Source organism: Stigmatopora nigra, chromosome 11 (assembly GCF_051989575.1).
Source record: "Stigmatopora nigra isolate UIUO_SnigA chromosome 11, RoL_Snig_1.1, whole genome shotgun sequence".
In the NCBI taxonomy this organism is placed as follows: Eukaryota; Metazoa; Chordata; class Actinopteri; order Syngnathiformes; family Syngnathidae; genus Stigmatopora; species Stigmatopora nigra.
The window spans coordinates 6,513,835-6,530,328 of NC_135518.1; the positions used below are offsets into that span (position 1 = coordinate 6,513,835).

The window sequence follows — 16,494 nt, forward strand, 5'->3', positions numbered from 1 at the left end:
TGAACCACTTTATCCTGTCCAATCAGCCTACAGACCAGAGTACCTGGAGAAAAACCCACACAGGCCCGGGGGGAACATGCAAACTCCAAACAAGCCAACTGACTTGGATTCGAACCCATGACGCCAGAGCTATGAGGCTGACGCACTAATCACTCACCCACCGGTCTGCTGCGGGTCATTGAATTATAAAATAACATTTAGATGAGTTTTTGTGTTAACAAAAGAAAGAATGAAACCGAATGAACTGATCATCAATTCCCACAATGCAATTCTTAGTCGTCCACTCCCATTCAAACTTTCCTAAAGCAAAGCAATGTAATCTTCGCATTCTGGGCAACGGTTGTTCAAAATAGTCAGTTAATTCGTCTCAAGGCAAATTATAGTTGAGGAGCTAAAAGAGTGCGGGTGATGCAAATGTAGGCTATCAATGGCACTCGAGTCCACTGGGTGATTGGATCAGTCAGCGGCTCTGTGATTGGCTCCCGTCTGCGTCAGCGAGGAGGCTGCAAGAGTCGCTCCGTGCGAACCCAGACTAATCGGGTGCCTGTCTGTGTCCACTGGACTATTGCACCGCTTCGGAACCGACGTGGAGCGTCTTGATGGATTCCATCACGTCGTCGTGATTTATCCACCCAGGACAGGGCCGCCTCTCTCGTTTTTCGCCCCTGTCGCAGCCCCTCTGCAGCCCCCCGCCGCAGTTCCCACCGCAGCCGCATCCCTCGCCACCTCCTGCGCCGTCATGGGCACCGTGCTCTCCATCTCGCCGGCCACTAAGAAGGCGATGGACGCTGACGTGTCCAGCGACGGCACTAAAGTCGACAAAAGCCTAAAGCGGCCATCCGTCTTTGTGTCGCTGTCATGGAAGAAGCTGGTGGCCAGCTCGGCGAAGAAGAGCGCTAAGAAGGTGACCCCCAACCCCAATCCGAACCCGCCGTGCCCCGCAGTGGTGGCCCGGCGCAACAGCGAGAACGCCCGGAAGACGCAGCAAACCGAGGAACGCAAGCAACGGGCGCCCATCCCGGTGCCGGTTCCCACGGTACCCACGCGAAAGACCCCGCCGGTGCAGAAGCCTGTCGGCAACCCGTCAGTGTCGACTGCGGCGGCGTCCCCACGGCGGATCGTCATCCAGGCGTCCACTGGGGAGCTACTGCGCTGCTTGGGGGACTTTGTATGTCGCCGCTGCTACAAGCTGAAGGAGCTGAACAGTGGCGAGGTGATCCTGTGGTTCCGCAACATTGACAGGACTCTTTTGCTGCAAGGATGGCAGGACCAGGGCTTCATCACGCCGGCTAACGTGGTGTTCGTGTACCTGCTGTGCGAAGCCACCCTGGAGGAGAGCGTGGCCAGCCCGGCTGAGCTACAGGGCGCCTTCCAGACCTGCTTATACCTGGCCTACTCCTACATGGGCAACGAGATCTCGTACCCACTCAAGCCCTTCATGATGGAGGCCAACAAAGACGTGTTCTGGGAGACCTCGCTTGGCATCATCGAGCGGCTCAGCGGCAAAATGCTACGGCTCAATGCAGACCCGCACTTTTTCACCGAGGTCTTTCAGGAGCTCAAGAGCCAGCGAGACTGTAACGATGCCGGCCTGGACCGCTGACTCGTCATCGGTGGTCCGATCGGCAAAGAGAACAAAGGAAACCCACTCAAGTGCGGCTTTGAATGTAGTAAAAGGCCAATCCTATCGGCTGGATCTCGCTAAATGCGCCATTAGTGTGTTTTTTAGACGGCAGGAGAATTCGCTACTCGTGCAATGCATGCATGCCATCGATTGTGTATTGTCCTTCCTCGATTTTTTAGTTACGAGCGTCATTTCAACGCTAATTTCCCCCGAGGTTGTGGTGAGGTGCGCTCTCCAAGGTGCTGACTGTTGCGCAACACTGCGATTCAGCTCGGTTTATGGCACGACCCGAAATACGAGTTGTATTCGTCTTTTAGAAAAGTCTGTCTGGAGGGCAATACACATTGATATTACTCTTTGGATAGGAGAATAGACTATTAAAATGTTAGAAAGCCACTTGGTGCATGGCTTTTTTCATACATGGTAGACCTTTTGAATGAGGATATAGAGGTGATTTGAGGAGGTCATTTTTTTCTTGACCATATGTCACGGTCTATTGTCGAAAAATGTGGTGCTTTGAGACTCGAGTTAAAATTGCTTGTATCTCAAGATAGTGCAATAAATGTCAATTCCAGGCCAATTAAAAAAACAGTGACTCAAGAAATTTATAGTGCGAGTTCAAGGTACTTGTATCTCAAAGCACCACTATTTTGAGAAGAATGTATTTTTTTGTTTAAAAAAAAAACTCAGACAATCTCATACAGTGCCAACTGTCGCGTTGTCTTTGCCTGCTACATGTGGTTTACATCATAGTTTACATTGTTTTCTTTTATCTCAAACACAATGAATGCTCTTTTTAAAGGGTGGGACTCTCTGTAAATAATGAATGTGGGTCTTGATGATTGTATTATTTGCACTTTTGTGTCTATTCATGATCAGGAACGAGAGAAATGATCACAAAGCTCTGAAAGCAACTTGGGAAAATGTCTCGGTGTCATCGTAGTTCTCTATTTATGATCATCATCAGTATATTGTTGTGTTGTGAAGCTACTTCTCCGAGTGGAATGTCACGCTGCTATACTTTTTTGCACAGTCGAGAACAAATCTCGTTTTGCACATCCTTTTCGGTCACGGACCGACAGACGCTGGATCACTGGCCATTCGTCGATGACATTTGCAGCTATGAAACAAGGACAATTAACCTGTGAACGTGAACTGTACTTTGATCAGCTCCTTTTTCCGATCTGACTGGAAATTATTACTCAGTGTGTAGTTGATCTGTGTGACACGCTAATCTTCAACTACACTTCAATTCATTCTGGCTTCTTGTTGATACAGTAAATGGTCAGTGCTTTGATTGTTTATGGTGACCAGGGTGGAATAAATCATTTTAAAGATTAAGCTTTGCATATTTGTTGTGGTTATTTCACACAATCAACCCAAAAGAGTCATCATGCAACTCTGCATTTTGTGAATTAAATGCAGCCTCCTCCTTTTCTTTGTATATGTGAATGAGAAGAAAGCAGCCGTGTAGCTTCCAGGCTTCCTTCACGTGATTGGCTAGATTCTGCTGCAGTCTCAAAAGTAACTGACTCCCTCTCTCTTTCAGGGACTTGTAGGATCTATTTACAGAACAAAATGGAAGCAGGAGAAAGTAGAACGAGGCCAATGCAAAAACAAAACCGCTATAATGCAGATTTCAACATGGATTCAGCTTTTTGAACACAGTCGCTTTTACTGAAAGAGATGCTGTGTTTCTTAAAAGCAATTTGGCTCCATTGCAGCAGTATTATCTAACCACAGACTCGCTCCACTATTAGCATTCAGCCCAGGTCTCAGCCTGTCTGTCTGTCTGTCTGCCGGTTTGTCCATCCGTCTGTCCGTCTGTCGTGCGCTTGCTGCATTCTTCCACTGCGTCTCTATAGAAACGGCGAGAAGTGAATGAGAGGCGGTCAGACCATGAGCTATTCACAGCTCTGAGTGAGGCCAAACGCCTCCGCCATCGACTAACAAATAATACAAATACAACTTCGTGATGGCTCAGTAAGAAATTGAGAGATTAGCTCAATGTTGGGAATTGGGAACATTTCTCTATTTCAATTAGCCTATATGTGAAAATAAAGGTGACATTGAGATGATAATCCATGAGGTAACGTAAAGCCCCATCAAAATTAAAGAACATCTTCTACAATCAAACTATTTAAATGTCCATTTCCCAATAAGATAATGTCCCTCATTATCAGAAAAGAGGAAAGAAGATGAACCAATGTAAACAAAGTAAGAGGACACCTCCCAGGGATTATTTCTATTTTGCTATCCTGACGCTAGATAACCTGCCCACTAATCCCTTCAACTCGATTTATGCAGCGTTGACCGGTTTGTTTGAAACCAATAAAGCAAATTGTAATTTAACCCATAAAGCTCTTTTTGGTTTGTTTTCCTTCTCATCATCTAACACCAAATTATGCATAATGTTACCTAACTTCCGTCTCATTTGAATGGAAAGATAGCTTACGCAACATATGCACTGGTTTCTTTTATTCCGCCGACACCACCAATGTGTCCCATGGGGTCTTTTTAATTTGCTGATGAATCACTTTGCAGTGCATGAATTTGCATCCCATTTCATTCTTATGTAAAAGACTAAATCCCAATACGGATTTGAATCCTAAAGGGCCTATATTGATCAAATTTAGGACACTTGCGACAAAAAAAAATGTGTTTTTCATTGCCTAAAGTTTGCCCCAAATGTGCAAATAGACTTAGTTATTCTTTGTGAATATCTCTGTCTCACTCCCTGGTGGCCGCAAATCTATTTCAAAGAGGTGTTCTGTTCTAATTAGCTGGCGTTCTCTACGGATGGGAAAGTGACTCATTGAGTGTGAGCTTGACAGAAATCCACGCCAAACCCACGGAAAACGTTTCCTACTATTGCTTTGCCCACGGACAGAAAAAAAATCTCACTTTCCTTTTATGTAATATGGGAAGTATGATGACGTAAAAATTGTGAATGAAACTATTATGTGAATTTCAACGTCAAAACTGTGTTGTGGGCAGTGTTGTACACATTTTTGTGACTGGCACATCCAGTATTACATAAGATAATTGCTTCTGTGTCTAATGCGATCAAGAGGAGGAGATTTACTAATTGAAAAGCTCACAAATTCAAATGTACATCAATGCTAAGGTAATGGTACTACAAATTGAGATGCAAAAAAACATGGTAACCTGATTTTTTTTTAATTGTCCTTATTTTTGTTTGACATACTATCTACATTAAGGAAACTGACGGAAAAGATAAAGCAGAACAAAGAGTGGGAGTAAAATGACTGCTAGCCTGTGTAGTACTTTCTTGTGACATTTTAGGGACATATCTACTCAGATAAACATTCTACCACCAGTTCTTCTATGTTCTTCAAATGCTAAGATTAGGCAGGTTAACTAATGTTACAAGTTTATGTGAGTAACCATCTTAATCAGAGTATTTAGGATATTCATGTCAACATAAAAATAGAACAGAGAGACAATGAAATTAGATTATTACATGTACCACTTCAGGTAAATCGGAGGAGTGTTTTATTGTGCTTTTAAAAATATATATTTGTCTAGGATGAACACTTTTTGACCATACGAGAATGTGCTATGTGTATTTCACTTTGGATGATAACTGAATCATAGAGACTCTTTAAAGCCACATAAATTGGCTTCCTACAAGATAACCCTGTGCAATAAATAGTCAAGTATAATATCTCTCCTGTTGTGTCTTCTCTGCAAGTTTTTTCTTCTTCTTCTTCTGTCTCGAGAGCTCACACTTTTCTTGTGGCTGGTATGGCAAACACCCACAGTGTTATGCAAGGCTACTGATGACGAGTTGCTTAGCAGCAAGGCTTTCGGTGGGATTAGTGATGTAGAAAAAAAAAGTACCATCTTGCACCTGTTAACTATACTCATTAACCTCTACCTGTAGTAATCTACCAAATTCTTTGTTTTCCACAATGTATTACATGAAGTTTCTCACCTGCTAGTTGTCCACTTGAAGTTGTTATGGTTCAACTATACGGAAAATGTGTGTGTGGATGACAAGTGGCCTTTTCAGGGTTAAGCTGTGATTTGCTTGTGCATCCAGGGAAGCTCGATTTAGCACGTCCTGCCTCTGGACGACCTGTTATGCAAGAGAGTTTCTGCTAGTGAAGTTGCAGCGCCACCACTTGTGTGCAAACTGTCATTGCAAATAGGGACGATGGTTTGAGGAAGGTCAAGAAAAGGTCAAGGTTACCTATGAATAGGTGGGGAAAATGTTAATAAAGTTTGAATAAGAACTGATGGAAAAAAAGGGAATTTAATATTAATGGAAGGCAATAAAACAACAGTAAAAGGAATATAAAGTTTAAAAAAGGATAGAATGAAGTTTCAGTAATACGGAGAATACGTGTAAAATAGATCATAAATATAATAAAATAGAAAATTAAGAGCCAAAAGGGAAGAATAAGAATAACAAAAAGGTCAATTATGAATACAATGACGAAGAATGAAATGTGTAACATATTATATTAATTTTAACAATATGTGGGCTATATTTGGAAAAATATGAGTATTAACACTTGGTTGCGAAATGAAAAGCTTCATCTCGTTGCCTTACTTGCTACTTTTAATTGGGTTACGTTTGCCTCTGACCTCTCCTTTTGAGTATTTCTCTTCACAATAATAGGAATGCATTCACATTTGTGTATCCTTATGTAATGTATCTATGCTCAAATAAAATGAAATGATTTTGCACAAGGAACGACAGATCAACCATGTATTATTAAAAAACGACCAAACGATGGCGCCAGCGATTCATTAAACACAAAAAAAGTATCACATTTAAAAAAAACATTCTCTTTCCATTTAAAATCATATTCTAAAAATCATTTTCTTCTAAAATGATCAAATGTAGGACATAAATTACCAGTGAAAATCTCATTGAATACCATTAGGTCCATTTCAGTGAAAATAATATATATGTATATTTCAGTGAAATGGATTGGACGTTTCTCATCGTTAATGGCAATGATCTTTCTTTAAAATGTGCAGGATTTTTTCTAAGTAAAATGACTGGTTGTCATTTTTCTTCCACGATATGGGGCTGCTACTTTTAACCAGAAGAAGTCATGATTTTTTTTTTTTTTTGGACGTCAAAAATTGAACATCCCCTCTTGTCCTTTGCTTTGGAATCGATCCCAGTTTGCATCCAATGGGACGTCGTCAGTTGTAGTGATTATTGACGTTATTAACGCCACAGCCGATGTGTCCGGGCGAGACGGTAGGAAAGGGCCCGGCCGGCTGCAAGTTGTGGCCCGGATGCGAGTGATGGTGATGATGGTGGTGATGATGGTGGTGGTAGAGAGCGGCGGCTGCAGCGGCTTGGGAAGAACCGGTGGCGGCTGCCCAATAGGAGAAGCCCGGTGGAGCGTGCATGCCGGCGGGCGTCATGTGCAGGTTGAGTTTGGAGAAGGGGATCGGTGAGAAGTTGCCCTGGAACTTGTAGAGGGCCTGCTCGGAGCACGAAGCGGGCTGGCATACCTGAGCCAGGCCGTGGAAGTCGAATTTATAAGCGTAGCGCTTGCCGTGCACTTTGGTCATGATGTTTTTGTCGTAGTAGTAGCGCAATGCGCGGCTCAGCTTGTCGTAGTTCATGTTGGGTTTGCTTTTGCGCTCGCCCCAGCGACGAGCCACTTCGTCCGGGTCCAGAAGTTTGAACTCGCCGTTAGTGCCTTCCCAGGCGATGCATGAGGCGTTGCCGGCGTCCGAGAGGAGCTCTAAGAGGAATTGCCACAGCTGGATTTGGCCACTGCCTGCGAAAAAAACAGAGTGCGAAAAAAATCTAAAATCAGAACAGCAATAATAAGACAAGAAAAGTGTCATCATAGTCATATGTATTCCCGAATGAGGCTTCAACGTAAGCAGGAGAGTCATAATAACACGGAATGGACTGATTTTGAGGATAGGAATGAATAATTTGCCCGGATAAAATCCACAATTGGAATTAATTATTTGGGATAGTGCGCATTTTTCCCATCATAATAATCATCGTGCATTGATTGATATTCAGCATAACAGTAACAACAGGTTGATTATACACTTTGAAAACGAGAATATTTACCATGTGATTTTATATTTAATGTTAGAGTAAGAATATATAATATTCGTCATGTGATGATGTGACACTTTTTCATGCAGACGGCCTTCTTTCAATTTAGTATTCATTTTACATTTTACATGCTTTAATATCGACACCAAAATCAAAATTCAGTGCATATGAAATATCAACCATTTTTCCTTAATCTTATAGTTTGATATTTATACTGCAACTATAATACAATATACTCAACCTTCAATTTAACAAAGAGATGACTATTATATTCATTTACCTTTTACTCTATTTTATAGCCCCTTTTAGTGTTTTACCCAAAACAAAATGAGATATCAGTTAAATTTTATTCAAAGGCATTGTAATTTATAATTCACAACAAAACCTTACCATTACTAGCATTTATAAAGCATCGACATCTTTCTCAGCCCTATTTAAAAAATGTCATTCTTTCTCTGAATTAAAAAAAAGAAATGTTTCCACTATTGCTATAATAAAAGTGGACTTTAATAATGTAGCCACGAGGATGCAAATGTTGCTGTTTTTTCTGCTATTACAAAATTATGCAGGAGGGAAAAAACAATTCAAGCTTTGAGTAGTTATTTTGAAGCACACTTCTATATTATTAGGTCTGATTTAAAAACAACTACATGGTATTTACATTTTAATTCAATATTCCATGTCCTCACCTTTTTGAGCTCCAGTATTAATCGGTCCCCAAGAAGCTCCTTTATTCTCCTTCAACAGACTTTCCGTCGGATCTAAAATAGAAAAAAACCTTTAATTTCAGCACAATATCACATTTCTAGAATGGGAAAATCCCAAATAATGTCGTCTGCAGATGTTTTCTCGGCGCTCGCGTATTCCCTGTCTGCAAAAAAATCACGAGCGTCAGTCCGGGTGGATTCACTTGCAGGAAACGCGTCCAGGAAAAAGGATTTCCGATTTCCGACAAAAGAAGCCGACAGGCCCTCTTTCCGAGTAGAGAGATGGAGGACGCCCCCCGTCGTGCGTCCGTCCGTCTGCCACCCTCCCTCCGAACTAAAAAAAAAAAAAAAACACCATTTGTGTCCCAAATTGACGCACCTGAGAGATACATGTTGAACACGAGCTTCCCTCCACCGTCTCTTCTCATTGTGCTCACTTGCTGCACAAAAGCCTTGGATTTCATTTGCTTTGGTGCAGGAGGGGAAAAGAGGGGGATTTTTCTTTCTTTTTTTTCTTTTTTTTTATTATTAAACTTTATCTCATAACTCCGATCTGGCCAGTGGACGGATTGAAGTTTCCAAGCAACTGTCACTGGCCCCCCATCTCGGAGACAATATTCAGACAGCAATTTCCTCCACTGCATTGCTTTAATTAAAAGAGCAATTTACCTCTGTCAAGCCCGCCTTGGCAGCCACAATAAAAGAAAGAAAAAAAAGAAAAAACACCCCCCCCCCCCCCCCAAACCAGTTGGGTGATAGAAATTGGGCCCTTATCAATCCGCCATCGCGGTTTAATAAAGTCGGCCCGTTAAGATCTGAGTTTCTATGGTGAATTGAAGTGTTTGACATGGAAACCAGTTCACGTCTTGCTTGATTTTCCGCCTCTTTAGCTCTCGGTAAACAGCAGAGACGGGCCAGGTCGCTTTGGCGGAGGTTATTTGCCTTGAAAAGTACGCTCGGGTGGACGTGAGACAACAAGGATGCGGTTTATAGGGGCCCCGGAGCCTGCTGTCGCGTGCCGATTGAAAGATAGGCTTCCAATATTGTCCAAATCTGGAGAAAAAATCATCATCAAAAAAGGAATACAGGCCCAAAATGAATTATTTATTGGATTTTCCTCAACCATCATAATGAAAATCAACCTATAGTTTTCAGTGACAGCCAACGAATTAGTGTGCAAATATTGGAGTGAAAGTTTCTGAGGTAAGAGTTTGCACACAAATCATGGAAACTATATGAAAAAAATAAAAAATAGTTAAGGTTCTTCAGAAGACATTATGCAACAATGATTGAAAAATGAGATGATTTTTAACACAAGTGAAAAAAATGATTTAATTCCTGTAACAATAGATTTGACGTCTTTGACCGTCAATGGCAGCAGTACACATTTTAACACATTATAGCAAAAAATGGGGTGATTATTTTTCAACATTTACAAAATAATGTATGAGGTAAATATCCAGCAAACCTGGAAAAGTAACAAAAGAGACAAATCTTACTAGTATTGGGAACAACAATTAAGCAGGACAGGACGTCAACAATGAACTGAAAATGACAAAAAAACGGGCTACTAATAAAAACAAACAGACCGGACAACATGGAACACCTGGACAGTAAACCAGTGGGAGCGCTGATTGGCTAAACGGAAATAGCTGAAAAGCAAGATGGAAAGACAGGAACTAAAACCATGGGGAAACAATACAGGACACATTACAAACATAAACCAAAACCAACCCAAATCAGATTGTGATATTCACTGCCAGGCTTCCAAATTTCAATGGCTTGGATATCAATTGCAAATCAGTTAACTCAATGGCTGTCGGCCCCCTTCTAGTACAAATTAGACTTATATCACAGTCAATGGCACAAAACATCATTCAGTGATAATGATTTTAAAAAATAACAAATAAAAACCTTGTACTGTAATAAACCATCATTCATGTTTTTTTCACGACACTACAGTTTCACCAATGTGGACAATGTGGAGTAATATTGTATGAAAAAAAAAATATATATATACATATATATTAATATATTTATGTTTTATTATTTTTTGTTTTGTTTTCCCACTTGCTTTCATACCTAAGGAAGATTTAGAGTGTTCCACCTGCCTACCAGATATATTTTGAGGATTTGGGTGGACGCCAAAGTACCTAAAGAAAACCCACGCAAGCTCAGGGAGAACATGCAACCTCCACACAGGAAGGTCGGAACCCAGCCTAGCTTGAACCCTCGATCTCAAAACTGTGAGCAACCTCACACACACACAATTTATTCATATATGAAGGAAAAAATCCACGTGTTAAATATGCATGTAGAAAGTCAAATACTACTTTAAACCCATACAAACTTGACCATAGACCACACAAAAGTATAACACTAAGAATCATTAATCAAGTAGTAACCAAGCCAACGCACTGATTGTGCATCAATATTGTACCAACATGTCATGCAGCTCAAAGAGTTCTGAAGGCTTCTACTCCAAACCCGACTATTAGACGACATCTTGACGGTGTGGCCGAATGTTGTCTCTGGCATCCCAGACTTGCTTTAGCTGCCTGTGTCCAAGTACACGTCGCAGGCAACTTAAAACAAGCCTCGAAGGCTGGACCGCTTCCGCCGGACCAAATCCACTCCAGAATTAGCCATGTGGCGTCCATTTCCGAGTTCTGCTGAACTTACCTGAAGCACTCGATGATCCAAGTGACACCTGAACAAGCCAGCGGCGTCAGTCCCTGCTGAGCTCCAGTCGAGCTGCTTTAATTCCACTGCTGGAATGTCTATTTGAGAAAGGTGTGCACTGTGCACACAGTTACACATTTATTAAAATATCCTGTTTTTTGGGGTGTGTGGGACCTGGGACTCGACGTAGTCTCGTGGGTGTGGAACACGGATTCGCATATCCTGGACAGCGGGAAGGGTGTGTGTATGTGTGTGGAGGCAAACACACTCCACGAACCAAGTGTGGGACTGTAAAATAAATATGATTCCGACACATTAGAATAGCCAAACAAAGGCTCAACTTTCCATTGCAAACTCAAGTTAAGGGTTATTTTACTTAGTGTAGTAGTGTAGTGTATGTAATTGCTGTCAATGGCACTTAAAATGTATAATTTACTCCTCATTTTCTCTTGAAATCACTTGTTTGCTTTGCAGACTTGTTCCAAAGAAGCAATTCAATTAAATTTTTGAAAAGAATCGACAATGGCAAGACAGCGCAGTGAAAGAGTGGTTGGAATGCCCCCCTTACAGTTCTGAGATGCAGGGTTCAATACCTAGTGTCTTCCAGGATTCCTTTCTGGAGTGTGCATGGTCTGCCCGGGCTTGCATGGGTTTTCTCCAAGTACTATAGTTTCCTCATATATCCAAAAATCAACAATCCAACAATGTTTGCATTTGCATTTTTTCCAACAATTCAGTTGTATTTAACTTTTCAATTTTGCTCTAAATTGTGGATTCCTGTTTCCCCTTTTATTTCACATTCAAGCACAGTGTACGGTCTAAACTGCATACTGCATTGACCAATATACACCAATACTACTAAAACGTAAAATTCATTGCGCTTTTAATGTACGAAGAACATATCCAGAGTGCCTTCTCTTGAAGAAAAGCTTTTATTTTGTATTTCCACAAACATGCTTCAGCACGTTAAAAGAAGTAGGCACTGTCATATCTATAAGTGTGGAGCCACAGTGAGATGGAAGGACCCAGGACGTCCGTTGTTCCACGTTAGAGGTCGGCCCGGGTCGGAGGTGAGGAACGGAGTCCGTTTTTTGGGTGTTTCTCAGAATCTAGTGCTGGATTCTCCGGATGGACTGCACCTGGTTGGTGTGAGCTTGGGTGCTGAACTCGTTGTAGTTTCTGTACTCTCCTTGGTGTCTGTCTCTCTCCAGGATGTACTGGTAACCACGGTAACCGGGGAACTGATATGCCACCCAGCTGTGTGAAGATAGAGGGAGAGAGAGAGCGAGAGAGAGAGAGAGAAGCATCCAAGCATTATGATTCATATTCATATTTCAAAGCGATGGACTGCAACGGTGTATTTTCTCCTAAAAGGTAGATAGTACTTGTGGAAAAAGCAGCTAAACAAAACTGGAAATATATTTGAAATAGCATTGGAATAGTCTTCATATTTTTCACCTTCAAATTTGAGGATACTATGAGCAGAAGGCTAAGAATAGAAGAATAGTATGAAACAAAAGCGTCCATCATAAGTCTTGGTTCTTCCAGTTAGCGGACGACCTTTATGACCTTATGCAACCCAAATATTGATATTTATATCCTCTTGCACTTTTCTCTCATTCCTAAATAGTCACCATTCCTTTCCCCCCTCATCTAATCATCTACGCTGCAAAATTAAATGTATTAAACTAATCTGTTATTGTGAAATTGATGTCGTGACCTCTTTACCCTATAACCCCATCACCCCAAATTGTATTCACCTTATCCGTTTTAGTATTACAAGCCTAATGATAGTAATCCCTTTATCTATGTTCACGTTTTCTTGAACATACATAGCCAAACATACCAACTGATTTACGGATTGACATAATCTGCCTTTCTAGGTTTCATATATCCATTTTGTGACTGTTAATCATCTAAAAAAAATGTATGGAGTATGAGTTATAACAGCAAACTTACGCTCCGGAGTTGACTTTGATAGACGGCACCTCCTTGGTGGTCCAGCCCATGGCCTGTAGAGAAGGGTAGTCATCGCACATCTCGAATTTACGACCCTGGAAGTCCTCGTTCTCGTACAGAGTCACCTTGCTGTCGCTGTGATTCTGCAACACATGAAATTTCCGAAACGAGACCCTCCAGATCACCATCTCACGTCGCAACAAGTTTCTTCCCGTGAGAAAGAAAGCTCAAAGGCACTTACGGCGCACTTGATGGGTCTGAAGGAAAGAATGTGCTCGGTTCTGTAGCTGCTATTTCCGCTCCAGGCCTCGTGACGAGGGTAGTCCCCCTTCTCCAGGATGAACTGCTGGCCTTGGAAATCGGGGTATTCGTAACCCACCCATCTTGGGAGAGATGAGGGATGAATGTTAGGAGCGGTAACTTGGCATTTGCTTGGACAATACGGCCCGGTGGTTGTTCACAATAGGCTCTAATGAACACGATGCGCAGCTGCTTTTTGTCAAAAGGTGGTACAAAGCAAACATTTAATAGCAGCGCAGCTGAAGCCACTCTTATCTGATCGGCAGTCACTCAGCCGTTATGGCGGTCATACTTGATGCATGCTAAACAGCAATGCAATAACACACCATCATCGATACACTTTGGGAAATGAAGATTTGGGAGATAGATATAGTGTATGAATTTATATGTAGATATGAATGGATAATAAGACTGCATCTGTGTGTATTCATAAGAAATGATCAAAATATTTGTCAAGGAAGCAAATGCATCCTTATTTTTATAGGAAAATCTTTCTGTAGGTAATCATTTTAAAAATCTTAAAATGCTTCATTTTGTGTTTTCTTTCTTTGTAAGTAATTGGAAATAATGTTCAAATACAGAGGAAAATATTCATCTGTTCTAGTCATTAAAGTTATTGTAAAAATTATATTTAACTCTGTTTACTATTATGAATGGTTGAAATCAAAAGTCCATACACTATCATTCTAATGGGATTCTTTTTGTGTGTGAAGACATTTGTTCAAATATTTTTTTCTGTTATAATTATAAAAAAATGATTGAATCAATGACATTTCACTCTGTGTAGCATTATGAGCAATTAAAATCAAAAATCTATACATTCTTGTTCAAATTGGATTTTTTTTTTTGTCGGCATACTTTTGTTTAATTTTCCTTTAGATGATATAAAGTCCAAGATTCATTGCAAAACATGTTCCATCACATACGGCAACATGAAAGGACCACAAATCTAAATTTTGACCACTTTGCCCAGCAGAATTTGGATCACGGTCCAGTCAAAAATAGATTGGGACGTATGTATATCGTCGTGATTACTTACGGTCCGTTCTCAACCTTGATGGAGCGGATCTTGTTGAAGCCTCTCTCCGTGATGTTCTGGCACTCCAGCATGAACTCACTACGTTTTCCCTGGAAGTTCTCCTCCTCCCACACGGTGACCTTGAACTGGCCCATCTGCTCCAGTTGCTGAGTGTTCATGACTGCTGTGGCTTAAATCACAATTCGACAAAAGCACTGATTGATGAAGTCAAAAAGAAAGGATGTTATGGGTCAATTTCATCATTAGAAAAAGGAAATTTGAATGCATTGGTCCCACAGTGTCTATAAATCCACTTTCACCATGCTTCATTTTCATATTTTAATCAAATACCTTACAGGTTTAATCAAATATATACCATTAATAGTAACAGAATTGTAGTACTCTATCTTTTCTCCTAGTGACCTATTTTGTGATGAGATTAAGATGTTTTTTAGTTTATGTAAGTAAATAATCAATATGTTTTAGATTTTTAAAAAACTTTTTAAAGTGTCATTTTCAACTGACATTTTAACGTATGCTGCCATTGTCCAACCCATTAGGACTGGGTGGGTTGGCAGCAAATCTGGTTATTCAATGTATGACGAAATTTAGCTTAAATACAATTTCTGAAGTGGAAATTTCCACATTAAATTGTTAAATAATACCTCAAAAGTAATTCTAATCAGACAACTACAGATCCAAACATTAGTCACCTTGCCATGTAGTAAGTAAGCATTACCATGCTAGCTGCATAGTACAAATTCCCCATTAAATCTAGTCCGTTTTTCCATTTTGCAAATCAATTCGCTAACAACAACATTTACATTTTCATAAGTCAGATTTAAAAACAATAAGTATTTTGTCCATGCTCATCCTTGCTCATATTCCAACTGATGGAAATACTTACAGACGGTCCTAAGGTGAGACAGATCCTGTATAATCAATGACGGGGCCAAACTCCACACTTGTGCCTTTATAGGGTCAGGGCACCCCCTCGGCGCTCCGTCCCGGTGGCCTTGCAGACTCAGCAGCCCGAGCGAGGCCGCTGAAAGGGCGGCATTAGCCACGCGTTTTGTGGAAGCTCTGCGGCGCCATTGTCCACAGAGCCCGCAAGTCTCTTAGTCATCACTACCACAACACTGACGTGACACTTTGATTGCAAGCCTGGAATAATAGACACAAATCCTTTCTGGTATTTTCCCACTCGCACAAAACACTGACAGCATTCGGAGTCATTTAATAGCATTTCCACAGCACTTTTGACTAGTTTTAAATTATTGTGTTTCCAATTATTCATTGTCTGTACCGTTTATCCTCACAAGGATCGATGGGAGGGCCACAACCTATTCAAACTAACTAGACACTGAATCGGTGGCCAGCCAATCGCATGACACAAGGAGAAAGACAACCTTTTACACTCACACTCATACCAAGGGGCAATTTTCAGTGTTCAATCAACTTAGCATCCATGTTTTTGGGATTATAGAGGTACCTGGAGTACCCGGAGAAAACCTATCTAAGCCCAGGGAGATAATACAAACTCCACACAGCTGGACCGACCTGGATTTGAATCTGGGACCTCAAAGCTGTGAGGCCGACGCGCAAACCACTCAACCCGCCTTACAATTATATCTACATTAAATATCCATAGTCAATAGTAGAGAGTGGGTAATTTTTAGCCAAAAACGAAGCTGTCGCTCAACAAGATCATGAACCGCTGCCATCTATTGACAGTTGTGTGCCAGTGCAATTGTTTCCAAACTTGAAATTCACAGTGAAACTATATCGAAATCATCTTCAATGGTGACAAATATTGAAAAATTGACACGTTAAGCTGTCTATGGCACACAGCTTTTGGATTCTAAGTTAAATCATGTTCGACAGTGCACTGCAGTACTGTGTACACTATTGCACAAAATGTGTTTTCGCAGATTAACCTTCTGCCATCTAGTGACATTAAATTGAATTGCTCTAAACTGTGAGGGCTGGCTGTAAAAAATGATGTTTTAATGTCATTGACGGCGATAGACGACTATTTTGACATTTGCAGCCAGTTTCTCAATCTAAATAAATTGGACGTCTATCACTGTCAATGGTACCACAATGTCCAGTGAATTTAAATGAAAACTGCAGT

The 16,494-nt window shown here is 41.1% G+C and overlaps 3 protein-coding genes across 3 annotated transcripts; 1 reads left to right on the forward strand and 2 right to left on the reverse strand.

The window, feature by feature from the left end:
* Nucleotides 1-452: 452 nt before the first annotated feature.
* On the forward strand, nt 453-2,963 carry cdk5r2b (cyclin dependent kinase 5, regulatory subunit 2b (p39)). Its single transcript, XM_077728662.1, has one exon. It carries the CDS (start codon nt 740-742, stop codon nt 1,601-1,603), a length of 864 nt encoding a protein of 287 aa, XP_077584788.1. The 5' UTR covers nt 453-739; the 3' UTR covers nt 1,604-2,963.
* A 3,494-nt stretch (nt 2,964-6,457) lies between these two features.
* Nucleotides 6,458-8,897, reverse strand: fev (FEV transcription factor, ETS family member). Its single transcript, XM_077728332.1, has 3 exons — nt 8,781-8,897; nt 8,384-8,455; nt 6,458-7,398 (listed from the first exon to the last, which is right to left on the reverse strand). Exons 1-3 carry the CDS (start codon nt 8,863-8,865, stop codon nt 6,809-6,811), a joined length of 747 nt encoding a protein of 248 aa, XP_077584458.1. The 5' UTR covers nt 8,866-8,897; the 3' UTR covers nt 6,458-6,808.
* A 3,095-nt stretch (nt 8,898-11,992) lies between these two features.
* On the reverse strand, nt 11,993-15,433 carry cryba2b (crystallin, beta A2b). Its single transcript, XM_077728358.1, has 5 exons — nt 15,268-15,433; nt 14,382-14,550; nt 13,284-13,425; nt 13,043-13,185; nt 11,993-12,340 (listed from the first exon to the last, which is right to left on the reverse strand). The coding sequence occupies exons 2-5, from the start codon at nt 14,537-14,539 to the stop codon at nt 12,193-12,195; spliced, it is 591 nt and encodes a 196-aa protein (XP_077584484.1). The 5' UTR covers nt 14,540-14,550; nt 15,268-15,433; the 3' UTR covers nt 11,993-12,192.
* Between the last annotated feature and the right edge of the window lie 1,061 nt (nt 15,434-16,494).